This window comes from Alligator mississippiensis, chromosome 14 (genome assembly GCF_030867095.1).
Source record: "Alligator mississippiensis isolate rAllMis1 chromosome 14, rAllMis1, whole genome shotgun sequence".
NCBI lineage: Eukaryota > Metazoa > Chordata > Crocodylia > Alligatoridae > Alligator > Alligator mississippiensis.
In genome coordinates, this window is record NC_081837.1 from 16,253,311 (window position 1) to 16,277,905 (window position 24,595).

At 40.2% G+C, this 24,595-nt stretch overlaps 1 protein-coding gene across 9 annotated transcripts in view; it reads left to right on the forward strand.

The window, feature by feature from the left end:
- CUX1 (cut like homeobox 1) overlaps nucleotides 1-24,595 on the forward strand; it is a 415,956-nt gene that overhangs the window by 305,700 nt on the left and 85,661 nt on the right. For 5 of the 9 annotated variants that reach the window (XM_059717047.1, XM_059717050.1, XM_059717046.1 and 2 more), the window contains exons 14-20: nucleotides 831-927; nucleotides 1,899-2,570; nucleotides 4,061-4,126; nucleotides 5,570-5,671; nucleotides 6,831-7,657; nucleotides 9,715-9,880; nucleotides 10,567-10,623. In XM_059717047.1, the coding sequence (XP_059573030.1) occupies nucleotides 831-927; nucleotides 1,899-2,570; nucleotides 4,061-4,126; nucleotides 5,570-5,671; nucleotides 6,831-7,657; nucleotides 9,715-9,880; nucleotides 10,567-10,623 (1,987 nt within the window). The remainder of the gene's footprint in view (nucleotides 1-830; nucleotides 928-1,898; nucleotides 2,571-4,060; nucleotides 4,127-5,569; nucleotides 5,672-6,830; nucleotides 7,658-9,714; nucleotides 9,881-10,566; nucleotides 10,624-24,595) is intronic. The other 4 variants (XM_059717049.1, XM_059717054.1, XM_059717053.1 and 1 more) reach the window with 2 other exon arrangements.

A 24,595-nucleotide genomic window follows, 5' to 3' on the forward strand; every position in this document is an offset into this window, starting at 1 on the left:
TGTTTAAGTGAATAACCTGAATATTGTACAGTCTTTTGAAGACATTAGCATTGGTTAACAATTAAGCTGAAACATTACTTGTGTATTTATTGAAATGCTAATGGACTGGACAAGAATTTCAGCATTTTTTAATGTTGAAGAGCCTTAAATATACTGCTTACAAAAGAAAACAACCAACCCTTTGAGCACCAAGAAAAGAGTACAAACTCTAATATTCCAGAATGTTAATCTCACTTAAGATCAAAGGTTATGAATTGGATTCTTGCTTCGGAGGTCCAAACTGAATGCCAATATGACAAGCATAAAAAGGATTACTTTTTAATATGCTTTTTGATGATGAAGGGTTAGATATTTAGTGGAAGGTAAATGGTCAGTTTCTGTGACTGGATTTCTGATCATACTGTCTTGTCTGTTTGCATTGAGAAACAGCATTTCAAATAAGTGCTTTATGCCAGGGGATTGTATTGGTGTGGGAAACAAAAAATATAGCCATAATTAGTATTTCAGTCAAATGAAAAGAGGTCTTCAGTTCATGGAAACTTTAATAGCATTATTAAATAAATGGAATTAACAAAATAATTAATGAAACACAGTCATAAGAGTTGATTAATGATTTATATTGAAAATTAAATGAGATAGCAATTTAGTAGCACACAATGGAGTCTAAACATTCACATAAACATATGAATGATGAATTTTGTAACCTCAGTCATAGCAAAAGGCAAGTATTCCCTTCCATCTTCTGAATTATTTGTTAGTATCTGAATGACCCCTTAAACGGCTTCTCTGGCTAATGATGAAAACCATCCTCACATTCTGACTTTCTTTAGGATGCATCAAAACCACTGGAGGTGTTGCTGCTGGAGAAGAACCGCTCATTGCAGTCTGAGAATGCCACGCTGCGTATCACTAATAGTGACCTGAGTGGTAGGTTGATGTGATTTTCAGCTATGATACGTTGCTTATTATCTGGGGGAAAAGAAAAGCGAACGTGAGAGGAGAGCCCAAGTTAGTACATGACAGAAAGATTAATGGACAAAAAGAACCTTGAATAATGTTTGATTGTGCTGCTTTATAGGCTGGATAATAAAATAAGTCTTGGGGACCTAAGAGACATGCTAAAGGTTAGAAAAGAGCGGCATTATAAGATGTACCAAATGGTAGTATTCAAAGCTATTTTCTGTTTTGGTATAACCAGTCCAAAAGTAGTGCCAGAAGCCATTTTTACATGCATGCATGTGCGCATGCACACACACTTTTTTTATACAACTTCTTTTCAGTGAAGTGTCTTTACCTTTACCTTTTCTAACATGGGCTTTTTCTGTGTACACTTTTTTAAATGGCGGAATCGTGGAATTTCCATATGCTACAGTGCTTAAGGTTTTTGCAGCTGGTAGAAAATTAAAAGTTGCAACTGGCATTGGGGTTACTGCATTCTGAAATGTTTGCGACTTTGAGTGATCTGCTGCATCTGCTTCAAGGTGATTTCTTTAATCCAGTTAGTTTGTTCCAAAATGTAAATGTTTGCTGCATTTGGGTTCCTCCAGGTCCATAAAACAATGTCTTGATTGTGTGATATCGAAGAGATTTGTCTGTAACAGTCTATTTTAAATGTATATATGCACTTCATGTAATTGTTTTAATGTTTGTAAGGGGGATTCTCCAGGCTGCAACATACAAGAAAGGTGCAAACATGAAATGCATGTTGTTTGTTTTGGGGGCCGCCTTTGGCTTATTAAATTTAAATTATAAAAAACAAAACAAAACAATATTACTACAACCTCATTGGCCCTTGTAAATCTGCACTTCTTCCCTTTGTGGGGCAAACTTTGCATTTTTTTTCTTGGTTTTTCCCTTTTTAATCCCCCATAATGCATTATGTTTGACCTTCCTTGTAGGGTCAGCCAGGAGAAAAGGGAAAGACCAGCCTGAGAGTCAGCGTCCTGCAACCTTGCCGGCCTCCCCTCCTTCTCAGTTGCTCCGCAACACGGGGGAGCAGGCTTCCAATACTAATGGTACACACCAGTTCTCACCAACGGGTTTAAGTCAAGACTTTTTCAGCTCAACCTTGGCAAGCCCCGGCTTACCCCTGGCCTCCACGGGAAAATTTGCACTAAATTCTCTCCTCCAACGACAGCTAATGCAGTCCTTCTACTCCAAGGCAATGCAGGAAGCAGGAAGCACAAGCATGATTTTTTCAACAGGTCCTTACAGCACAAACTCCATATCTTCCCAAAGTCCATTACAACAAACTCCAGATGTAAATGGTATGGCTCCATCTCCCAGCCAGTCAGAAAGTGCTGGGAGCATCTCTGAAGGCGAGGAGATAGACACAGCTGAAATTGCACGTCAGGTGAAAGAGCAATTGATCAAGCACAATATTGGACAGCGAATATTTGGACATTATGTCTTGGGACTGTCTCAAGGGTCTGTGAGCGAGATACTAGCCAGGCCAAAGCCGTGGAATAAACTGACTGTGAGAGGCAAGGAGCCGTTTCACAAGATGAAGCAATTCCTCTCCGACGAGCAGAACATCCTGGCACTACGCAGCATCCAGGGTAGACAGAGAGGTAAGAACCTTTACTGACTTGGTTTTAAGTTTGTCCTCATTGAGCTATGCATATGCAAACCTTTTAAAAGTGTTCATCCTATAAGGCTATTTATACATTATCATTATTCACCTAGTTTTTACAGAGCTAAAGTGTAAAGTGTACTCTTACAAAACATGACTTTTATAAATTTATTTTTCTGATCACATTTTCCAGAAGTAATACTGTATAGTAGGTTTAACATTCTGAGAAGGAGAGGTTTTCTTTATCTACTCTGCTTAAGTAATTGTTGTTTAAAAGAATGAGGAATGGGTATATACCATATTTTCTTGCATACAACCTGCCTTGGAATATAATGCACACATTGTTTTTGAAAGGCAGAATGAAGGAAGATTTTTCAGAGTTATGAGTGCATAGTACAGCAACAAAGTTTAATCTTCAGCTGTATCACTCTTCTTTTCTTGCTTAGGCTAACAGGAGCAGTTAGCCGGCAGGAAAATGGCCCTAAGAGGTTAACTCTATTAAGAAGAGAGACAATCATTGACACATGTGGAATGAAGAACAATGTACCATTAAGTCAATGGACTCCCTAAAGTCCCTGAATAATAATGTAGCTGCACTGTGGTGCAGGAATCAAGGAAGGATGCTTCTATCCATGGCAGAATATCAGCTTCCCCACTTAATACATGGATCCAAATTTGGGGGGACTGAATTGTGCAGGAAAGTGTGTTATATGTGATAAAATATGGTATATTGGCCTCTGTATCAGAATGAAACATTAGATGGAGAAATTCAGTAGCTTCTAAGAATATTGGTCACTAGAAGTACCTTGCATATTTGGAATTGTTTACTGACAGTAGACGTTCATTTTGCTATTAACTAAGTGGAGCAATTTTCCCAGTGTGGCTTGAAAAACTAAAGTAGATAATGAGATCACAATATCACCAAAAAAGGAAAAAATAACAAATGCAAATTTAAAGCAGCTTTTCATATTTAAATAGATGATTTTAAGAAGCAATACACACACACACACACACACACACACACTTGCATTTAATTTTTATTCATTTTAAATAGACTGAGATTTACATTTAAAAATATAAAAGGAAAGTTGTTTAAAACTAAAAATGTTTGAAGGAACAGGCAGGAATTTCATAAACGTTGTTTAATCGAAAATGAACATTGTCGGATTTATAAGCTGTTCTTCCTTTTGATGGTTGTACTTGGAGAGTTGTCTGCCCATCTTTAACCTCTTCATTTTTGGTATCTTTAGACATTTATTTATATCCATCTAATCTCCTTTCTGAATGTAGCTGTAATCTTTATTAACAAATCAGCCAGCCTTGCTTCTGTCAAAATAGCCAGCTCCTCTAGTGCTCAGACCAAGATTCAGAGTTTGAACCTTGTATTTAGAGACAGGCTGCTGCTGTCTTTTCATGTCACACAGCCCATGATGTCAGAGCAAATCATCCCCTGATTGTTTTGTTCTTACCAAACTTGTTTTTCAACAGAGAATCCAGGCCAGAACCTGAACAGACTATTTCAGGAAGTACCGAAACGAAGAAATGGGTCTGAAGGTACGTCACAGGCAGGTGTTTTTCTTTGCAGTCAATATCTAGGAAGTGGATTGTATTTAAGCTGTGTGTTGCCTTAAAATTGTGCAGTTTGATTCTGGCCTGGAATCTGATGGAAAAACAGACAGTAAGTATAAAACAAACCATGGGTTCAAGGAACACTTCACTTTTTTCTAATTCCACTGCTACTGTACTAACTTAACCTGTTTGGATACTTCCTTCACACCCTACCTAAATGTGCATGTATATAAAAAGAGAGAAGTGATAGAAGTGATATTACAAACTCTGTGTCATCAGAATTACCTAAATACCGCCTTTGCTATTCTTTTTTGTCATTTCTGAGCAAGGATAGGACGCAATATTAAGGATACCTTATGCTATCAATAAATAGCTACTGTCTTGACCGTGGGTTAAATGAGATTTACTCAAAATCACAGGAGAACGAAGGTATAACATGTAGACAAATATGCAGTAGATTGCTGTTAAAATAATGCGGAACTCCTCTCTGTTCAGTTTTTTTCATATATCGTAGCAAGATATAGCGAAGGTTAGCAAAGTTCTTGTTGAAGGACCAAAAGATGCTATTTAAGCTTAAGCATTTTGCATGGTTTTAAACCAACTCCAGAGTTTTCCTTTTAACAAGATAGGTAAAACAGGAAACTCAAAGGAAAATCTCCCCAAAACCACACAGATGATTTGCTCCTAGCTGGAAATTATACAGTTCCAGTTAATGATGTGCATGTGAATAGCTAACAATTTGTAACATTATAAAAAGTATGTGGAACTGAAATAGCTTTCAGAATCATAAAATATGAAGTATTTTGCTTCATTCTTACCTTTCTTTAAAAAATAATAAGACCTAATTGTTGGGGTATTCATGCTTAAATATATGTTTCTCTTATTGTACAGACATACTCAAGTGGTAATTGAAATAGGATAAATATAACTTCCTTTGCTATGCCCAACGTTCTCTATGTTAGATTCCCATTGTGGATAAATGTATGATGTATTCTGATTTGGCTGAGGCCTAACCAGCTGATACAATCTTTTAAAAATGGTACATCTTATCACATTTTTAACTTCAAAATGAGGAGGAACAATTTGAAGAAATTAAACACTTCTTAAAAGTCCTGTTGCTTAGAACAACTTGGGTAACACAAAGTTAAGTGCATGGCTTTCTTCCATGGTTTGGGCATATATTAAAAATTCTTATCATTGTGAGGGGCCCGTACCATATCTTTGCAAGAAAATACAAGAGTTTTTTAATTATGAAACGAGCTACCAGTACAATAAGTGATAAATCTTAAAATCTTCCCAAGTTGTGCTTACAAACACCTCTACAAGCTTTTATCGCTATGAATTTACCAATGCTATTTAATAAGCATATACACTCCATAGTTGCAAAAAAAAATTGCTTAAGATCTTTAGTTTCATTTTTCTCTTCAGGTAACATCACAACAAGAATTCGAACGACAGAGAGTGGCTCTGACGAAGCCATCAAATCCATTCTAGAACAAGCCAAAAGGGAGCTGCAAGTACAGAAAACAGGTATAGATTCACTTTGCTGCCTGTTCCTTTTACTTCTGGACTTAATTAAAACAATTACCATAAGCTTTCTGGTCAGTTAATTATGTTCTTAAAATCTTGAATGTGCTTTTGCAGAGCTGCTTCTTTTGAGTGAGGCGATGTTTGTGTATATAAACTATACTGTGTTTAACTTTATATACTTAGGGCTAGACCAAACCTATAAGGAGGGTCACAGTTCCTTTCCTTATTCCTACCTTGATCATGAGAGAAGGTTACTATGAAACACACTTTCCAATGTTTAGCAGCTTGAGGTTGGACTGAGGTAGCTTTTAATCTTCTGTTGTTTTAAAAAGCTTTAGAAAATGGTTGTAACCATGCGAAACGCATTTCTTGATGCTGTGGTACAATTTTCCCTGAATTCACAGCTCTTTACAACTTCTGAGTTCTGCTTAAGGAACTAACTAGAAAGAGTAATGCATTAAATTTCCTTTTTTTAAAGGAATAGATGTTCCTTTAATACTTAGGATATTCAGTTTTGAAATTAAACTAGGGTGATTGCAGTATCTGAAGGAGTAGGACTAAGATATTGCATGGCAATGCAAAGGATTATGGCCAAACCATTTGTGTTAGGATTTTTTTTTTAATGATTGAATCTTAAAAAATGAGCGCTTTTAGAGCTATTTAATTCTGGAGTGCATAATAAGAAAAAGAGAGAACCATACCAAGTAATTTGGCAAAATAAAAACAGAGTCCTTTGTGAAAGTCTTTGACAATGTTTAACATTGTTTATGGTACCAAAACTCTGCACTCCCTCTGTTGAAATAAAGCATTATTGATATACCCAAATGCCCTGGCTTTTACTTCTGTTTGTATATAATTTGTTTGTGGGGGAGAGAGTACCTGTTACTGAGACCTTAAAATTATTTAGTGGAGCTGGAAATCTGCAAATATTCATCGCGCCTTAATATACTTGGGATGTCTATACACACCTGTATACATAATTTCTCATAAGTAATTTTGAAACTGTTGTTCAATTATTGAAAATCAAGTTTGAAATATATAGGAATGTATTGCAGCCCCTTGGTTCTCTCTCAGCTTTTCAGGAAATGTTTACAGTGTCATTGAACTGAGAAGAATATACTTTCTTATGTTCATTCCATTTTCGGTTTGCTTTTCATAGCTGAGCCGGCTCAGCCACCTTCTGCAACTAGCAGTGGGAATTCTGATGATGCCATTCGGTCCATTCTGCAGCAAGCCCGACGTGAAATGGAGGCACAGCAGGCTGCCCTCGAACCTGCCTTAAAAACGCCACCTTTGTCTCAAGCTGACATTTCCATTTTGTCCCCTAAACTGGTATCTACACCTGCAATGTCTTCAGTTTCCAGTTACCCTTCGCTGGCCATGTCTCTGAAGAAACATTCATCTGTTACGGATTCTAGTATCTCTGCATTGCAGAACCTCTCTGGGCTAAAAAAGGAGCCCCCAGAGACACCAGTTTTAGAGCTTCATGGAGTAACTGATCCTGCACAAGGTATGCTGAGGCACGTTAAAAATGAATTGGGACGGGGTGGTGTTTGGAAGGACCATTGGTGGAATACCGTTCAGCATGACAGAAGAAACGCAGCTCTTCCTGAAGATACAAAAGCTGAGGAAGTCAGCAGTGGAAAAGAAAAGGTCAGCAACCAGGCTAGGCCAGACCGTAGTCAGCTCCAAGGACCATCTTCTTCAGAATACTGGAAAGAGTGGCCAAATGCTGAATCTCCATACTCTCAGAGCTCTGAATTGAGCATGACTGGAGCAAGTCGCAGCGAGACACCACAAAATAGTCCCCTCCCTTCTTCACCTATTGTACCTTTGTCAAAGCCATCCAAACCCTCAGTTCCTCCACTGACGCCTGAGCAGTATGAGATTTACATGTACCAGGAAGTGGATACAATAGAGCTAACTCGTCAGGTCAAAGAAAAGCTAGCAAAGAATGGCATCTGCCAAAGGATCTTTGGGGAAAAGGTAAAGAAGTGATTTTTCTTCATTATGCTGACATATTAAACATGCAATGCTCTGTTTTTAAGTTGTTTTTGAATGGACAGAATTAGGAATATGTATAGGAATAGTATATTAGACAGCAACATTTTGCATATTCAGCATTCAAAAATAGGTATTTATAAATGAAAAGTATGAGCCCTAAAACTCTGAAACTGCACAGATTTTCTAGCTTGTTACTTTTGTACAAAAAGTTGTCTTCAATGGTAACAACACAAAGCTAATTTCTCCTGAGCCATAATCATTTTAAGTTGGATGACATATTAAGGTACAATATTTAGTGCAATGAACTCATGGACTATTTGGTAGCTATCCTTGTCCCCATATAGGGAGATTTAAAAAAATCCTTCTGCCCTACGATCCTAAATTTAGATAAGAATTTTGAGTACAGTCACTACTCATCCAGCCAGTGTCCAGCCCCCCTGTGTACGTTAGTACTTTTCTGAAGAGGCAGATATACATTGTATTATTTGGCATTCTGAAGCCACAGTGCTTTGGATTCTGATCCCTGTACATGTAAACAGATGAGCAGGATTAGAACGGGCCATTATTTGGATGGAAATTACCAAGAAGCACTTAGCAGGCTGTAGGATGATGTGTTGGTGATTTAGCCAGTGGCATTAATCTGTCTGGTTCAGTATTGAGCTAACATCCCAGCATGAAAATGTGACTCTGCTACTCTAGGTGCTATCTAAAATTTACTTTCGGTGGAGGGGGGAAGGGAGTTGATAAAGATTCCTTGGCACCTTTCATTAAAGAATGGATGCTAACTCCATATTCTGAAATGTTACATTAGTTGAAATGTAAAGTTTGGTTAACAGGCTGTGATGGTAAACTTAAAAAGGTGCCAAATATCTTTGTAATTTTTTTTTTTTTTTTAAATCATGAAAACCATTTCCTAAAAACTTACCAGCTTAGGACTGGGTCTCTGGATTTCTCTTGCTAGAATTGATGACTTTAAGTTGCACAAAATAATGAAGTATGCAGCTCTGTAGCATCCTTTCGGTGTTCCCAATGACATGACCTCTTGCAGAAAGAACACATGCTCCTAAACTCATGTTTGATGAAAAAAAGCATTTCAGTTGCATTATAATACAAAATATGTATTTTATATAATACCATATTTACTTGATTCTAAGATGAGGTATTTTGTCCATTTTAACAGAGGAGGTGAGCCCTTCATCTTGGAATCGCTTGGGGGGGGCTGCTATGTCTTGGGGTCCAGACCCTACCCGGAGTCAGGGCCATAGCCACAGCTGTTGCCTGCACCCTGCCACCTCTCCCCTGCAGCCTCTCTTTCTCCCAACTCACCCCTCCCACACACAGTCTCTGCTTTCTCACTTCTCCCTCTTTCTGCCCCTTTACCCAGGCTCTACACCAGCAGGCTTTGCCCATGTTGCAGCTCGGGGCACTGAGCATGGCCCCAGCTGAGCCCAGGCTCAGTGCCTCAAGCTAGAGCGGGAATGGACCCTTGCAAAACAGAACAGAAAGGGGTTGGGGAAAGTGGGGAAGCAGAGGCTGGGGGAAAGTGGGGAGAGGTTGTATGGTGAAATGGGAGAGGAGGAGCTGTGGGACGGAGGGGAAGGAAGAGGCTGGGGAGGAGAGGTAGAAGGGGAGCACAGGTGAAGGGAGAAGGGGGGGCAAGCCTGCAGGGGGGCAGGCACAAGCAAGGGGCAAGCTGCTCGATCTCCCCACACCACCTGTCCCCCTCCCCCCACGACACACACACACTGTCTGCCCCCCCTGCAGCGACTTTCCAATAGTTAGATTCTGTGCACAGAAAAATATAACAAATTTTATAAATTTTCTATTTATAGAATCTAATTATTGAGTGGTCATCTCGCATTCAGAGTAATCTTAGATTTAAATAAATATGTTGTGCATTTTGATTCTATTTGTGTACATTCTTCTATGATTAATATATAACTTGACATGGGCAGCATACACAAAATAAATGTATTGCAAAAGCTACGCACACCTAAACCAAATATGTTAATATACTGTTCTTGGTTGTATCGCTCCAGGTATTAGGCTTATCTCAAGGGAGTGTCAGCGACATGCTATCTAGGCCAAAGCCATGGAGTAAATTGACGCAGAAAGGCCGAGAACCATTTATTCGCATGCAGCTCTGGCTGAATGGTGAGCTGGGACAGTGCGTCCTCCCTGCACAAGGGCAACAGCAAGGACAAGGTAATTAAAATTCCACCCTGTTATTTGAGTTGAGGAGGAGGCATTCTTTGTAAAGTTGTACAAAGCAAGATTGTTTTTTCCTGTGTTCACTCTGCCATTTGTATAAGTAGAGCTGTCCACTTCTCCTTGACTTCAAAACCTTTTGTTAAGGGACTATCTGGGATTTTACGTCAGAGGGATTAGATTCTTCTCAGTCCGTAAGTGGAACTCAGTGAGTTTTACAATTAAGATGACAGTGTTTTTACAAAAATACAGGGTACAATTCAAGTGACTTTGGATAAAACACTGAAAAGCCATGGAAAACTTGGATTGAGTTACATTTTAATAGGGCTTATTACTGAAGAGACTATTTCTGAAGTTCTCTGAGCAATTAATTTTTTTAACCAATAAAAAAGAAATAAGCTTAAAAAGGGAAATGATGGGTTGTGATTCTGGTTTTTACCATTGCTTTTCCAGTGTTGCTTTAAGGTGCGTAGTATCTAGTGATGGGTTTAGAGTAATGCCAGACCACATTTTGCCCTCAGTTACACCTATATAACACTGCCAACTTACATGGGATAGCCTGGCTGTAAACTGAGGTTGGCATTTGGCTAATTGTTTAGCCTATTTAATGTTTTATAGTAGTTGTTTTAGTCATTGGTGGTCTCCTTTATTGTTCCTTGATTTTACTTTTCTCTCTTGTCTAGTCCTCCACTCTGTGACATCGTTGCAGGATTCCCTACAGCAGGGATGTGCGAGCTCAGGTAAGCAGCTAATTTCAAAAGGTATAATGAACGAGTTTGCAACCAATCTTGTTACATTTCTACTGCCTAGAGGACTATGTTGTGTCATCCAGGAGCATTATGTTTTTTAAGAATCAATTTCTTCCTTCCTTGTTGCTATGGTAGGTTTTAAAAGTGCAAGCATTTAGCAAAATATATTAGGCTAGGAAACTATATCTGATCTAAGAGATCATTGGCTCTGTATTTTTTGCCATAGTTCAGATTATCAGTTTGACATGTGACAATGGCTGTAAAACAGAAGCCTTTCATTTGTAATGTGATCTACATACCCCAGCTGCTTTATTTTTTGGCATATTTTTTCTATGCTCATTTGTTCTATATCTGCTTTTCTTATTTGTAGTTTGAGAAGAAACCATATTATGCATTTATTTTTCAAAGTTTGCTAAATATATAGATTCTCAACCCTTCCTTTTCCTAAAAGCAAACTAGGCAAATATGAGTGAAAAGTGCTCATGTAAATGAATTGTTTAAAGGTTTTATGAAGATGAGTACAGTGCAGCAGGGAGCCCAAATATAAAACAGCTGGGTTCCTGCTGTTAGCTACCAAACTCTGCCCACACATGTGGTTTAACCAGTGATACAGTTAACTGATGGATTAATAACATTTGTGATGTGGAGTTTTCTACGATGATCACTCGGGTACTATATGTTTGAGAGTTTAGCAGTCTGAAATGGAAAGGAAGGACCTACGGTCATCCTGCTTACCCCTTGCTGTTCCAGGACAGGACTTTTTGTCTTATAAGTTGCTCAGTTTAGGCTAAATGTCCCAAATGATGAGGTTTCCACCATTTTCTCTGGGAAATGATTTCACGACCTAGTATATCTCGCTGTATGGGGGTTTATTCCTCATTTTCAGCCTATATTTTCCTGTGAAGAAAACACTTAAGTGTTGAATGTATAAAGATAAAATGCTTCCATTGAAACCAAATATGAAGGTAAAAGCTCCTTCTTAAGTAAAATGGGAGACATTCTGTGCAATCTCAGGACTATTGTTTCTTATGTGCAAGCATTTAGGGAACACGTAAACTTCCTGAGGGTTTTTTGTATGCTGTTTTACATTAAAATGTGCAATGGTTGGTTTTTCTGTAATATTAGGGTTACCATACGTCTAAGTTTTCCCAGACATGTCCTCTTTTTGGGCCCTCCAATCTCCATCCAGCTGGTGTTTTTTTTAAATTTGAACAAATGTCTGGGATTTTGCTCTGCTTTGCTGGTGGGAGCAGGAGGAGGGTGATTGGAGGCAGGGGCATCATGTGCGTCTTTGTGCATGTGCACACTTGGCCGGCGTGCAGCCTGGCAGGCGGGTGGGACCAGGCTGAGCAGCTAGTTGCAGGTAAGTGTGTGGGGAGCAGGCTGGAAGTGTGGGGCACTGGCAATGCCAAGGGGCTGCAGGTCAGGAGTGAGGGGCAGCAGCAGAGACAGGGGGCTGCGGGTCAGGAGTGAGGGGCAGCAGCAGGAATGGGGGGCTGCTGCTTGGCAGTGAGGGACATTGTCAGCGCCAGGGAGCTATGCTTTGGGAGTGAGGTGTCCCCCCGACAGGTGTCGTCTTTTTTGGAACTGGAAATACAGTAACCCTATATAACATTCCTCCAACATATAGGAGTCACTGTTCTGGGGAGGGGTTAATATTTTTTAAGTATTTTAAAAAATATTAGAGAAAACAGAAAATATAAATACATTTTATAAAGTCACTTATAACTTGGAGGAGTTTCAAATGGGAGGGGAGGGTGAACGACTCTATTTTCATTATTAATCAATGTACTGTTCTCTAACAGTAATTAGACAAGGGTTGAAAGACAGATCGGCAGTGTTGCAGTCTGACCACCTTATAGGTTCCCAGGAGGATGGCTACTAGCTAACAGTTATTTCCTTCAGGAAGTTCAGTTGTGCTAGTGTGATACTGTGTTCTGCTCCCTTGCACCCCCGCGCCCCCCTTCCAGTCTGTCGGTTACTGCCCTTGAGCTAATGTTTTGTAACATGTTAAATTGTTATTAGCTGAATGGAGCATATTATTGATGGTCATCCTTTATTCGTTCCTTAAGGCAAATGAGGGGAAACAGGGAAACATGGATTCATCCCCTTTTGTTGCTTCTTTGTAATGACTGGGGGAAAAAATAATGTAATTGTTTCTGTTAGAATTCAGTGCTAATATCTTGTCTATTTGTTAATTCTTGGTGAAACTACTAAGGATAGGAAAGCCTAGAACAAGGGACTACATTGTCCTTTGGTGTGCCAAAAAGGATGTGAGGCAAAGATTTTTGCAGGTGATACCTTTTATATCTTTCACTGAAACAACTGCATAGTTGAGAGAGATTTTTTGACAAGCTTGCAGGCACAAAGTACCATTCCTTACATTTGTTTTGACTGGCTTCTTTTGTTAGCACTTTTTTCAACTCAAAACCCTGACAAACAGTTGGTAAAAACTGATGCATTTGTAAAATGTCCAACTTTGCCCCTTTGCCTGAGGTCTGAAAAAGCACCAACTCCAATTTCCCTGTGCTCCAAGGCTTTTTCCAGCAACGCCATGGAAGGCAAGGTTTTATATGCTTGATTTCTAATTGTAGAAGTTAAGTAAAACAAAACTTGAAATAAAAAGCTTTCAAGACTTCTCTTTGTGGTACATTATTTGTGTGTGTGTAGATCTCTCTGTATAGAGAGAGATCTGTATAGAGATATCTGTATCTATAGATAGATATAGATATTCCACACACACACTCTCTCTCTCTCTCTCTCTCTCTCTCTCATCTCTTAAAAAATAAACCAAAAAAGCGCTAAGCACACTGTCTCCTTTCTCAGGTTTCATTTAAGTATTTGCAAGAAATGATGTTGATATCAAACTATAACCTTGTGTTCTTCTGTACAATGTGTCTGTGAGCTTCTAGCGTTGCTCAGGTAATCAAGAAAGCATTGTGAAACTTCCATTGAATAAGTTTTGCACACAGATGGTATCTGTAGATGGTCAAAAATAATATCAGCATGCCCTCTATATTTTCTGCATGCGTCTTTCCACCTAACTGCTCTAATGCCCTTGGGTAAATCTGCCTTTTTAATGATTTATGTGTCAAAAGCATGGACTAATTCACATGGAAAAAAACCCAAATTAATGTCACCCAACTGCATCAGCATTTTCTCTTGGTGAATCTTGCCCTTATTTAGTTGCATTATTGATGGTCAGAGCTGGGCTGGAACTGGATGGTTGCCACATGCATTAGGCAAAGGTATACAAATGAGTATTTTGAACACTTGTATCATACATGACTTCTGTAGTAACTTAACTTGTACTCTTTGGGAGCTTTCCTTAATGAGGATCAGTATTACATCAGACTGTGGTGTCTGTCTGTCTTTTTGTTTAATTTTTGGTAAATTGGAAACCAGTGTTGCTGTTTTCCTTCATGTTCCCAGGAAAGATGAATTTTTATTTTACTTTTTTTGTTTTTTATCCTTTGTGAAGGACATCGTCTATATAGTTTATTAAAGACTTGAATGTCTTTTTGAGTACGTGTTTCTATAAGGGTCTCCTTGTGACCTAATGTGGAAATCTTCATTTGCCGATACAGCTGCGGGTGATCTCGGGGGATTTTGAATTTCCCTTTTGTTTGTCTTCCTTTCTGGGTATCATCCATCATTCCTAACCCCATGCTGCTTAGCAATAGTAATGCTCATGGGAATTGAAGAAAGGATTATAGCAGCATAATATGAGGAGCTAATTAAAGCTTTTTTTTAAATCAGAATCCAGCTTGAGATAATTGCATATTATCCAGTGATTTAAAACCAAAGATCTACTGTATTGAGATCAACTAAAACATTACATGAAAGCTTCCTTCTTAAAAATAAAGTATTTGTAATGGGGATGATTGATCTTTATTATCTTTTTGGGAAGATGTGTAAAACATTCTGAATACAACTATATAGTTTACTGTCGTAGTGATTTTTGTTGGTACATTAGGAACGACAAGTGAAACCTCTGCACTGTGCTCATTTTGGTGATATCTTGGTACCAGAGGCTAACAGGTAAACTGTAGTTGATACTGGATTGAGTAAATGTCCCCATTCATCCAATAACAAAGTTGTTAGGTGGTTTTCAGTCCTGTTTTAATTACTGTTTTGACCTATATGCAATGAAGACAGGTGTGGTACTTTGCACCTGGATCCATTGAGATCCACAGTCAGTCTGATCTCTTGAGGAAATATATTGAAAAGACACAGGGTATGGAAAAGCTCTAATCCCACTTCTCATTATTCTTTCCTTTAATGTTTATAGATCTGTAGTTTGAAGGAGCACAACTGTCATAGGAGTTCTCTACCGGGTAGTACAGATTAATCTATTGACAACTTTATTGATTAGCACCATATGCTCATGTGCATGGTCATCTGAGACTGTGACCTTGAGAGACCATCCAAGATTTGGATTCTTTTATCTACAAGGGTAATAACTCCTTGCACTTACTTCTGTAATTGAGTGCAAGCATTCTGGTTAACGAAGTTATTTATGGTTTGAAATGCTGTTAATGAATGTGACTTTATAGCAAGTAATATGGAGAAGTGGCATCGCTTGACCTTTTCTGCAGCTGAGTCATAAGACAGAAGTTCCTTATTTAGTTTAAATCAGAATACTTCTTTTTTGTCACTTAAAATTTGGTTGAGGGGGTTATGTTTTATTGGTATGTCAGGTAGGAATATGTTTCAGAGTAGTTTCTTTAAACTGGATTGGTAGCGCAACAGAATCAACCTCTTGTTTTAATGTTAAAATATTATTTTAACCGAAGTGGTTGTTTCCATATCATTGCTATGTAGTGAGGTTGCAGCTCTGAAGTAGCTGGCCTTAGCTGTGTTGATTTCAAGCACTAGGATATCAGTTGGCTTCTTACAAGGCCAGCTGTTATAGTCTGTCTGTTATTTGTATGATCTAATTCTGTGCCATTTCTCTGACATTTGGACCATGAAAACCTCCCTGGCAACCTTTCTAAGATGAATACAGCCAGGAAAATCACTGTCCGTAGCACCTTATTGGGACCTAGAAACGAAGTACGAAATCAGTATTAAACTTAGTTCTTAATGCAACATTGACATCCTCGCTAGAAATAATTTTGTCATTTCTGTTTCTTTTCCAGACCTGTTCTTCAGTCTGTTTTGCATAGCCATTGTTCTGTGTATATTATTCATGCTTGGTAAATAGTTGATGATTTAAGTGAAATTCCTGCCCTGCCTACTATTATTTTGCATAGTCCCTTAAGTACAGGCGATACCTTTATCACACAGGTATCTGTTTATCTTTTGTACATCTTACAATTTCATTTACTAATACCTTTTTCTCTACTCACTTTTACTGGCAATCTAGGTATACTAGCTAAAAAGCGATCAAAATTTCTGCAGTCCAATTCCCTCATGTCGATCATCTCTTTACCAGTACCAAAGTGCTTTTGGCATTATAAAATCCCCGCTCACAAATGCTAGTGCTGTCAGGAAAGATTTCTTGTAGATGCAACATGGGTACCAAGCAACAATGTTTTCCTATTAAAGTGGAGGGAAGGGAACTTACACAGTATCCTGAAATCGAGTTTAACTTACTAGGAAGAATGAATGTGGATCTCTCTCCTCTGATTTGGAGCAGCACACAGTCCTTTGCAGCCTCTGGTTTGTTTGTTTAGTTGTTTCCCTTTTGGTCAGGCTGTGAATACAGATGCTGTGCATCCACTGTCCTGTGTTCTGAGTTTTACGTCAGGAGGCCCCAACTCTGGCATAACTACTGTTTCTTGTCACCAGTTCTGCCAGTAGCTTAGAGCAAGTCACTTCATCATCGTGACTCTATTTCTCCATTTGTAAAGACAAAATAATTCCTACGCCATTGATAATTCCTGAGTGTACACGTTAAACTTGAAATAAGATTCCAGTTATTCTTACTGCTGCCATTTTTCCGGTAGGTATAGAAGAATAGCTTAGATATGTTCATGCTCTTAGGCGTCTTCTAGCTCAGCACAGTATTTAAAGTTTAAAGACTACAGTGTTGAAACACTGTTCATGAACTCTTTACTTCTAGAAAGCTTCCTTTGGAATTTCTGGCTGTAATATATTTCAGGATCGTTCTAAATATGTAATCTCTTTGATAACTTATTCTTTACAATCTTAACTGGGACCTGGTCTCAACTTGTGTTTCTATGTTTTATTGTTTTTTATTCATTAATATTCAATTTTCTGTATTCCTCCTTTGTTTTGGCATTTTACCTTATCCAAGAGGACCCCCCACCCTCTTACCTTCCCGTTTTTTATGTCACCAGTGGACCTTTCTGCCAGCTGTGAACTCCAGGAGTGAGCTGGGTAGGAAAGAATGGTCTCATGTTTTGATATCAGTCTTAAAGCAGCTGACTCCAAGTCAGCAAGCAGCAGTAATATTAAAGAAGGCATCAGTATTCATTTTGTGGTGCTGGAAGGTCTGGTAGCTTGAGGGAAAGAGAAAAGTCAGGAGGGTTAGACAGCTGGGACGAAGGTCAGGCACTTTTCAGTGGATTGAGAGGGGGTCTGGAGGGTTTGCAGCTGTGAAAAGTCAGGAAAGGCACTTATCACTAGGGGACACACATTTGTTGCTGGAAAGAGGTCATGCTGGTCTTCTGGTTACTTGGAGAGGAATCTAGCATGTGTCTCTTCATAGGAAGCTACAAGGGTTTAGCCTCTGGGGGAAGTCCTGTCAGGGTGCTTGTCCGGTGGTTATGGTGATGGGATGTTCCATTTCATTCCCTTAAGGCAGTGGTTCTCAACCTTTTTGGATTCCAGGCACCTCTCCATAACTCTTGTGAATTGAGCGGCACCCCATTTGAGAAGCTCAGTTCTTTATTATTGTTCTTACCTCTTTGTAGAGGAGCCAGGCAGTGGAGATGGAGCAACGGCTAGATAGGGACTGAGCCTTTGGTGTGCCATATCTGCTTTTCTTCTCATACCTTGAGGCACCCTTCAAAGAACCTCACAGCACCCCTGTGTGCCCGGGGACCTTGGCTGAGAATCAGGTTGCTGCCTCAGGTTACGCTCATAGATGCATCCAGCTGATATAAGAACATAAGAATTGCCATTTATGGGTCGGACCACAGGTCCATCCTGCCCAGTAGGGCTGTGCAAAACGGGCCGTATTCAATTCGGATTTGGATTCGGTCCGAAGTGGGGACAGTGATTCGATTCGTTGACATAATTTGGAGGGAACCCCACAACACCAGTGGGGCCCCTCCACCAGCAACATCGCCTGTGTTCCTGCTAGCTGCAGCAGCACCCCTGTGTTTACCCTCCTACGGCGAGTCCTGTGCTGCATTCCTGTTCGCCGAGTGTTTTGTGTATGGCTGAGTAAACCAGCAACATGCTTCCCCCACCCCCCATGTGTGTCCTTGTTTGTCTTTTTGTGCGTGTCCCCCAGCCCATCTCTCTCGCACACATGCAGCCCCCCCACCCAGTGGAGCCAGAGGAGGCACCCTGGACTCCCTACAGGTGGGGATGGGGGGAGTGCACAGCTCCCCCTCCTGCACCCCACTCGACTCCTTCCCACCTAGCCTCCCATGGCAGGGCAAGAGCTCCCTGAGGGGGCTGCCAAGCTGGAGGCCCCCAACCAGGGGACAGCCAAGGAGATGGGGGAAACCTCACAGGGCCAGGGGACTCCCCCTGGGCAGTTTCCCCAGGAGAGGACCACAGGGCCCCCCAAGCCCAACCTGGGCTGCTGCTCCTCCTCCACGGGGGGGTGGGAATGGTAAAGGGTCTGCAAACAGCCAAATTAGTACCACCTACAGAAACTATCGGTGCCTTGTTAGCAGGCACCCTGCCCACTTAGCCTTCTCCCAGCTCTGCAAGCCCAGTTGCTCAGCCCAGCAGCTAGGGCTACACTTTCTGCCTTCAGGCGCTGCAGAGGCTTGGGCACAGTGCCAGTTAGCCAGGCAGCGTGGTGCCTGATCTTTCTCAGCTGCCTCTGGGACTTGTGATATGATCAGCAGCTCTTCTACCTTGGAGGTCTTCCCAAGCAAGACCTGGAGAAGCTGCCAGTTTTCTACCAGGACCTCCTCAGGGGCTGGAGGCTGGTCTCCATCTCTAGTTGCCAGGGCATTGACTTCCTTGCTGAGCCTCTGCTGACAAATCCCCAGCTGGTGGGGCTGGTGCCAATGGTGCCTTCGATGACCTGGAGGATGGTCCTGGCCAACATCACTTATATCAGAGACCTCCTGGACTATGTCAAGCAGGGGTGGGTACATCTCCCTGGTGGCCTGGCACATGGAGCTGCCCACGTTGTGTGCTCTCTGCCACTTACTCCAGGAGGTAAAGGCTGCCCTGCCACCCACTGCTTTCACCTATAGCAACCAGGTTGTGTGCAAAGACAGTCCCCGTTCACCAATATCCCCAGCCCTCCAGAGGTAGTTTGGGGCCCATGCCCCTATAGGTGGCTCTACATACTTGTGCTCCACACAGTTCATCATCCAGTCTTTGTGTCCTGCCTGGATAACAAATGGCGGGACTCCCTAGGCGAGGACCAGGGGCAAGCGTCCCTGGTGGACAAGTCTGTGTTTCACCCTGATTCCACGAGCCACCAGGGACCTCAGCTGGTGGCTCCTGCATGCAGCTATTGCCGTGGTAGTATATGTGGTGCACTTTACAGACACCGCCAACCACTGCTCCTTTTGCCAATGGGGAGACCCTGGCCCACTCCTACCTTGAGTGCGCTCCTCCAGCACCTTCTGCTGAGATTCTGGCTGCGTATCTCCCCACACCTTTTTGTTATGCACTCCTCATCTGTGGCCCCATCAAGCCCTGGGACCTCCTGGTTAATCTTTTCCTGGCTCTGGCCAGGCTGGCTATCCATAAGACCAGGAAGGAGGCTCTGACCAGGAGGAACATGGGCAAATGTGGGGCTGTCATCCAGTCACTCTTCTGTTCACATCTCTAAGCAGTTTCACTGGTTGGTGTCCACAGGCTCCCTCAACTCATCCAAGGGGCAGTGGACACCGACCCGTGTGCTCTGCTCAGTGTCCCCTTCCGGACCTCTTATTTTGAACCTGTGACCTTGCTCCCTTCCCTGTTTTCTTTTTCATTTGTCCCAAGAAATGATTTGTTACTTTCACAGAGGTCTTCTTTTTTAAGGGAGGCTTATAGTTTTTCTTGGTGGGCCTAGGCCCATGATCCCTTGAAAGCAGCAAATAGGCCTGTGTCACACAGTGGCAGAGAGTAGATGCTGGCAGGGAGAGTGAACTGGGTCTGACCAGGGTTTTTTCCCTTGTTCCTCTCGCTTGCAGCCTCCAGCATTTAAGGTCTAGGAAGTTCCAATTCAAAGCCTGTACCCCTAATTCCCATGCTCAATAGCAGGAGTATCAATGATACTCCTTCCTTCCAAGAATGTGACCAATCCCTTTTTTGAATCTGACTAAATTGTCAGCTTCCACATCTGATGGCAGTGAGTTCCAGACTTGAATTACACTCTGTGAAAAAGAAATTTCTTGTATTACTTTTAAACTTACTACCTACTAGTTTCATTTTGTGACCCCTAGTTCTTGTATTGTGAAATCCCTATTTACTTTGTCTTTACTGTTTAGTAATTTGTAAACCCTTACGTCACCCTTCAAGCATCTCTTTTCTAAACTGAATAGGCTTAGTCTTAGTCTCTCCTCATATGGAATTCCCTCCGTACCAGTGATCATCCTTGGTGCCCTTCTCTGTGCCTTCTCTACTTTTTCTATTCTTTCTGAGGTGTTGGGACCACAACTGGTACAGTATTCAAAGTGTGGATGCACCATGGATTTGTAAAGAGGTATGATGATACTTTCAGTGTTGTTTACAGTTCCCTTCTTAATAATCCCTAACATTTTGTTTGCCTTTTGATGGCTGCTGAGCACTGAGCTGATGGTTTTTAGTGAACTGTCCACAACGATTCCCAGGTCTCTTCCCTGTGTAATAACAGCTAATGTAGAGCCCATCATAGTGTAGGTATAGTTTGGGGTATTTTTGCCCGTGTGCATCACTTTACACTTTAGACATTGAATTCCATCTGCTATTTAGTTGCCTGTTCACTCAGTAGTGTCAGATCCTTCTGTAGATCCTCATAGCTTGGTCTTTACCTCTTTGAATAATTTTGTCATCTGCAAATTTTGCCACCTCGCTACTCAACCCGTTTTCCAGATCATTTATGAATATGTTAAACAGCACTGGTCCCAACATGGATCCCCAGGGGACCCTGCTGTTTACTACTTTCCATCCTGAAGATTGACTGGTTTTTATATTTAGTTTTTGCCTTCTATTTTAAGTCATTTTCTGATCCAGGAGCAAACTTTTCCTATAATCTCATGACTACCTTAGTTAAAAGCCTCTGATGGGGGACTATGTCAAAGGATATTTGGAAGTCCAAATATACCATGTCAAATTGGATCGCCCCAATCCACCTGCTTATTGACAACCTCGAGGAATTCTAATAGATTGATGAGACAAAGCCATGTTGATTCTTCCCCAGCAAGTCATGTTCATCCATGTGCTGAATGATTTGTTTTTATTATTGTTTCTTCCAGTTTTCCAGGAACAGAAGTTAGGCTTGCTGGCTTATAGTTCCCTGTGTCCCCCTAGAGCCCCCTTTTTAAATATGTGAGTCATACTGGCAACTCTCCGGTCCTCTGGTACTGAGGCAGCTTTAGATTTTCCAGCAATTTAGTGAAATGTTCTTGAAGTGGATGAACATTACTTTGCTTTGGATTTGTGGAACAGATGATAGTGGACTATTTCTCTCCTGAAACACTAAAAAGAAAGTGTATGTTCCAAATCCACATGTTATTACTTCCATCCCATAGTGGAAAAAGCTATAAGGCAGATCTGTTTCCCAAGATCTACTCTTGAAACAGTGACGTAAATGTTCTGTGCTGAAAAGTAACAGATTATGCCTGGGACAGGTAATTAAATCATGTGTAGATTATAAAATGCTGTGTATTAGTTGAAAAACACAGAAAATCATTCTCAGGAAGAGAAAACAGAACATTACTGGACAATTAAGTATCCTTCAAATTATTTTGGCTTGTCCTTTTGTGTTTGTGTGGAAGCAGACAAAAAAAGAAAAAGTCAGACCTAATTTTGCAAGTTATTTGAGATTGTTAAAGTTTATAAGAACAGTGAAGTGAAAATACATATTTCTGTGGTTGTTTTCATTCTAATAGAAACTATTTTCCCAGTTACTCCAATATTGAAATATAATATTGCTCATCTACGAAACGCAGAAGGTTAGAACAGAAATCAATATAATGAAAAATGAAACAGATTAGTCCATTTTTATTGTCCCAAGCCAAGTGAAATCAAAATCTGAACAAAGAGCAAAAGTGAAAAACTAAATGTACTTAACAAATTTCTTAGAATTTTAATGATCACATAGCGTAATAATTATATGTTTCAGAAAATTTGTTTCTTAAAAATAGTATTTTAAACTATACAGTGCCCTTGTTAGAAAATGTACTTTTAACTCAAGAACAGGATCACGTTTTTAAACATGGTGTGAAGAGATACCGGCAACATCTTTTGACATCGGTGCTCAGAACATTTCAAATCAGTCTCTTCTGGATAATGCTTAAAACTCTCCCCCTGCCCTCCCCCCCATTTTATTTTTGCAGATTTTTCCTTCCATTCCTCCTACACTTAGCCTAGCCTAGTATTAGAACATAGGCAAAGCTGATTTCCCCTATAACACTTCATCACATCCACCTCTCAGATGCCTTTTCCAACGTTGTACACCCCCTTTCATCTTTGCTTTCTAAAGAGGTTGGGATGTGTACAGGTGGTAGAGGCTGCCCCCCTCCCACTCTGCCGTCTGTCTGTATCTTCACACAAATGAACAAACAAGTCATTAGATTAGCTTCAGTGTAAGTTCAGTTTTGTCTTTTATTTGTTTTTCTTTTTTACCCCTTTGGAACTTGGATCCTAAAAATAGTTCAAGTTTGAACTGGCAGATGTTTCATTTGTCCTTTACAAGAGGACCAAAATTAGCCTGTCATTTGGCACCTAAATAAAGCAGTTAAACTGCCTCTGTGCGAACTTTGCAATTACTATGTATTGAAGTTGCAACATTTTATTTTGTTTGATGGAGAAGGGTATTATGTAAGCAATAACGGTACCTAAAAAGCCACCAGACCTTGAAAGCAGAGGACGAGCAAGAGCAAACCTAACCGATTTTATTTCATGTTTTGAGGTGATCTTTTTTTTTTTTTTTCTTGTGAGGTTTGGGTGGTTGTTTTTGGTTCTTTTTTTTTTAAAAAGGGGAGAGGGTAACTTGGAAATTCACGGACAGTATCCTATTGCAAAGGTGGAGAGGATCTTTTATTAAAAGAACAGCAATGGTTTCTGTAATTTTCAGAGAAAAATCTGCACAGAATGCCTGAAGCTGGGTTAGCAGTGGGACTCCCCAGGGGCAACAGAAAGATGTTATAATCAATTACCACATCATAACACTGATGTATGATAATTACTGAGTGTTCCTCCTGAGATAGTGAAGCATTTGGCTGGGATGCGGCTCTTTCATGGTCCACTGCCTGATTAATATGCAAATAATAGGCTGATTGCATGATGAATGCAGAAAATGAGTTCGCTGATAACGTGAGCACCGAAGCGGGAAGATGATAAATTACTTTTACTGACTGTCCTACATTAAGTACCCTTTCTCAACAATTTTATCACAAATTAAGTAAAGCAGTACAGAGAGATTATGAGGATGTGTAAAATAATGTACCTTAATAGCTTTTATAATATTGTTGCATACAATGTAAATGTCATTTTGTTTCAGTGCTTTAACCAGTACTCCTCAGAATAGTATTGCATTTAGCACGGTAGCATGCAGGGTCAGTCTATTCAGTTGCTTTCTGCTAAGATGATGAGCAATCCGCTACACCAACGTATATGACTGGTGATAGGTCGGCCTTTACAATGAGAAAAAGAATCCAGTCGTTAGCCCCTTGAGTAGCTTGCCTCTGGCAAATTAATGTCCACATTGTTTACTGGAGGAAAATGTTTTTCTCTACAGAACAGGGTGTACACTGTACATATGTATGCTGTTGCACCCGGTATGTCCAGGGGCAAACAAGAGGTTAAGATCTTGAAGACGGTTATAGTACCTGGGTATGCTAATGTGCTTACAGGCTTGCTCTGGAAAGAGGGACAGCCCTGATAGCAATAACATGTTAAGGCTCTAGTCTTTAACCTCATGGTAATCAACTGTAGTATCAGTGAAGATGTTACAGTAAAAACTGAATTTGGATCTCCGAGAAGCATTGAATCAATGAGCAAAAAAGCTGTTGTCATACAGTGATTAATCTTTGATTACAGTAAGGCGACTTAAATACTAGCTTTGTCTGTGACCTCTCAGTAGAACTGTTCCTACACACAAGCTGCCTTAATAATAAGGTTACTGAGGATCATTTTGTAAAAGTTTTTCTTAAAACAATACCAGCTTCTTCAGAAATGAGCTATGTTAACATGGAGAAATCAGCTTATTAGTGGAGGATTGGTAATATACAACAATGCCTTGGCAGCCAGGATGTCTGTGTTAGTTAATTATAGAAATTAAAATGTAATTTAATTTTAGAAAACTATTTTTACATTAGCTCAAAGTGGTGATTCTTGAAACTGTGGTCATCTATATGCTAACACAAGTTCCTAATTTGCTGCTTTTTTTGTGCAGTTATACAATGGCTAATTACAAGCATGCAGTCAACAATTCTGTTATCATATAGTCCATCACTGGGCAATTCCAAAGTCTTTCAGAGTTTTTGCCAACATTGTATAAAGTCTCCAATTTAATTGTGTTCCTATTGCAGTCATTGCCCAGCAACTTTTCCTGATAGCTTAAATTTCTTTCTCCTTTATTTTATTCCATTATCATTAGTTATGCCCCTTTGTACAAGGTTAAATGTAGTATTTCTCTATATGCTTGATGGTTCATGATTGGTGATTA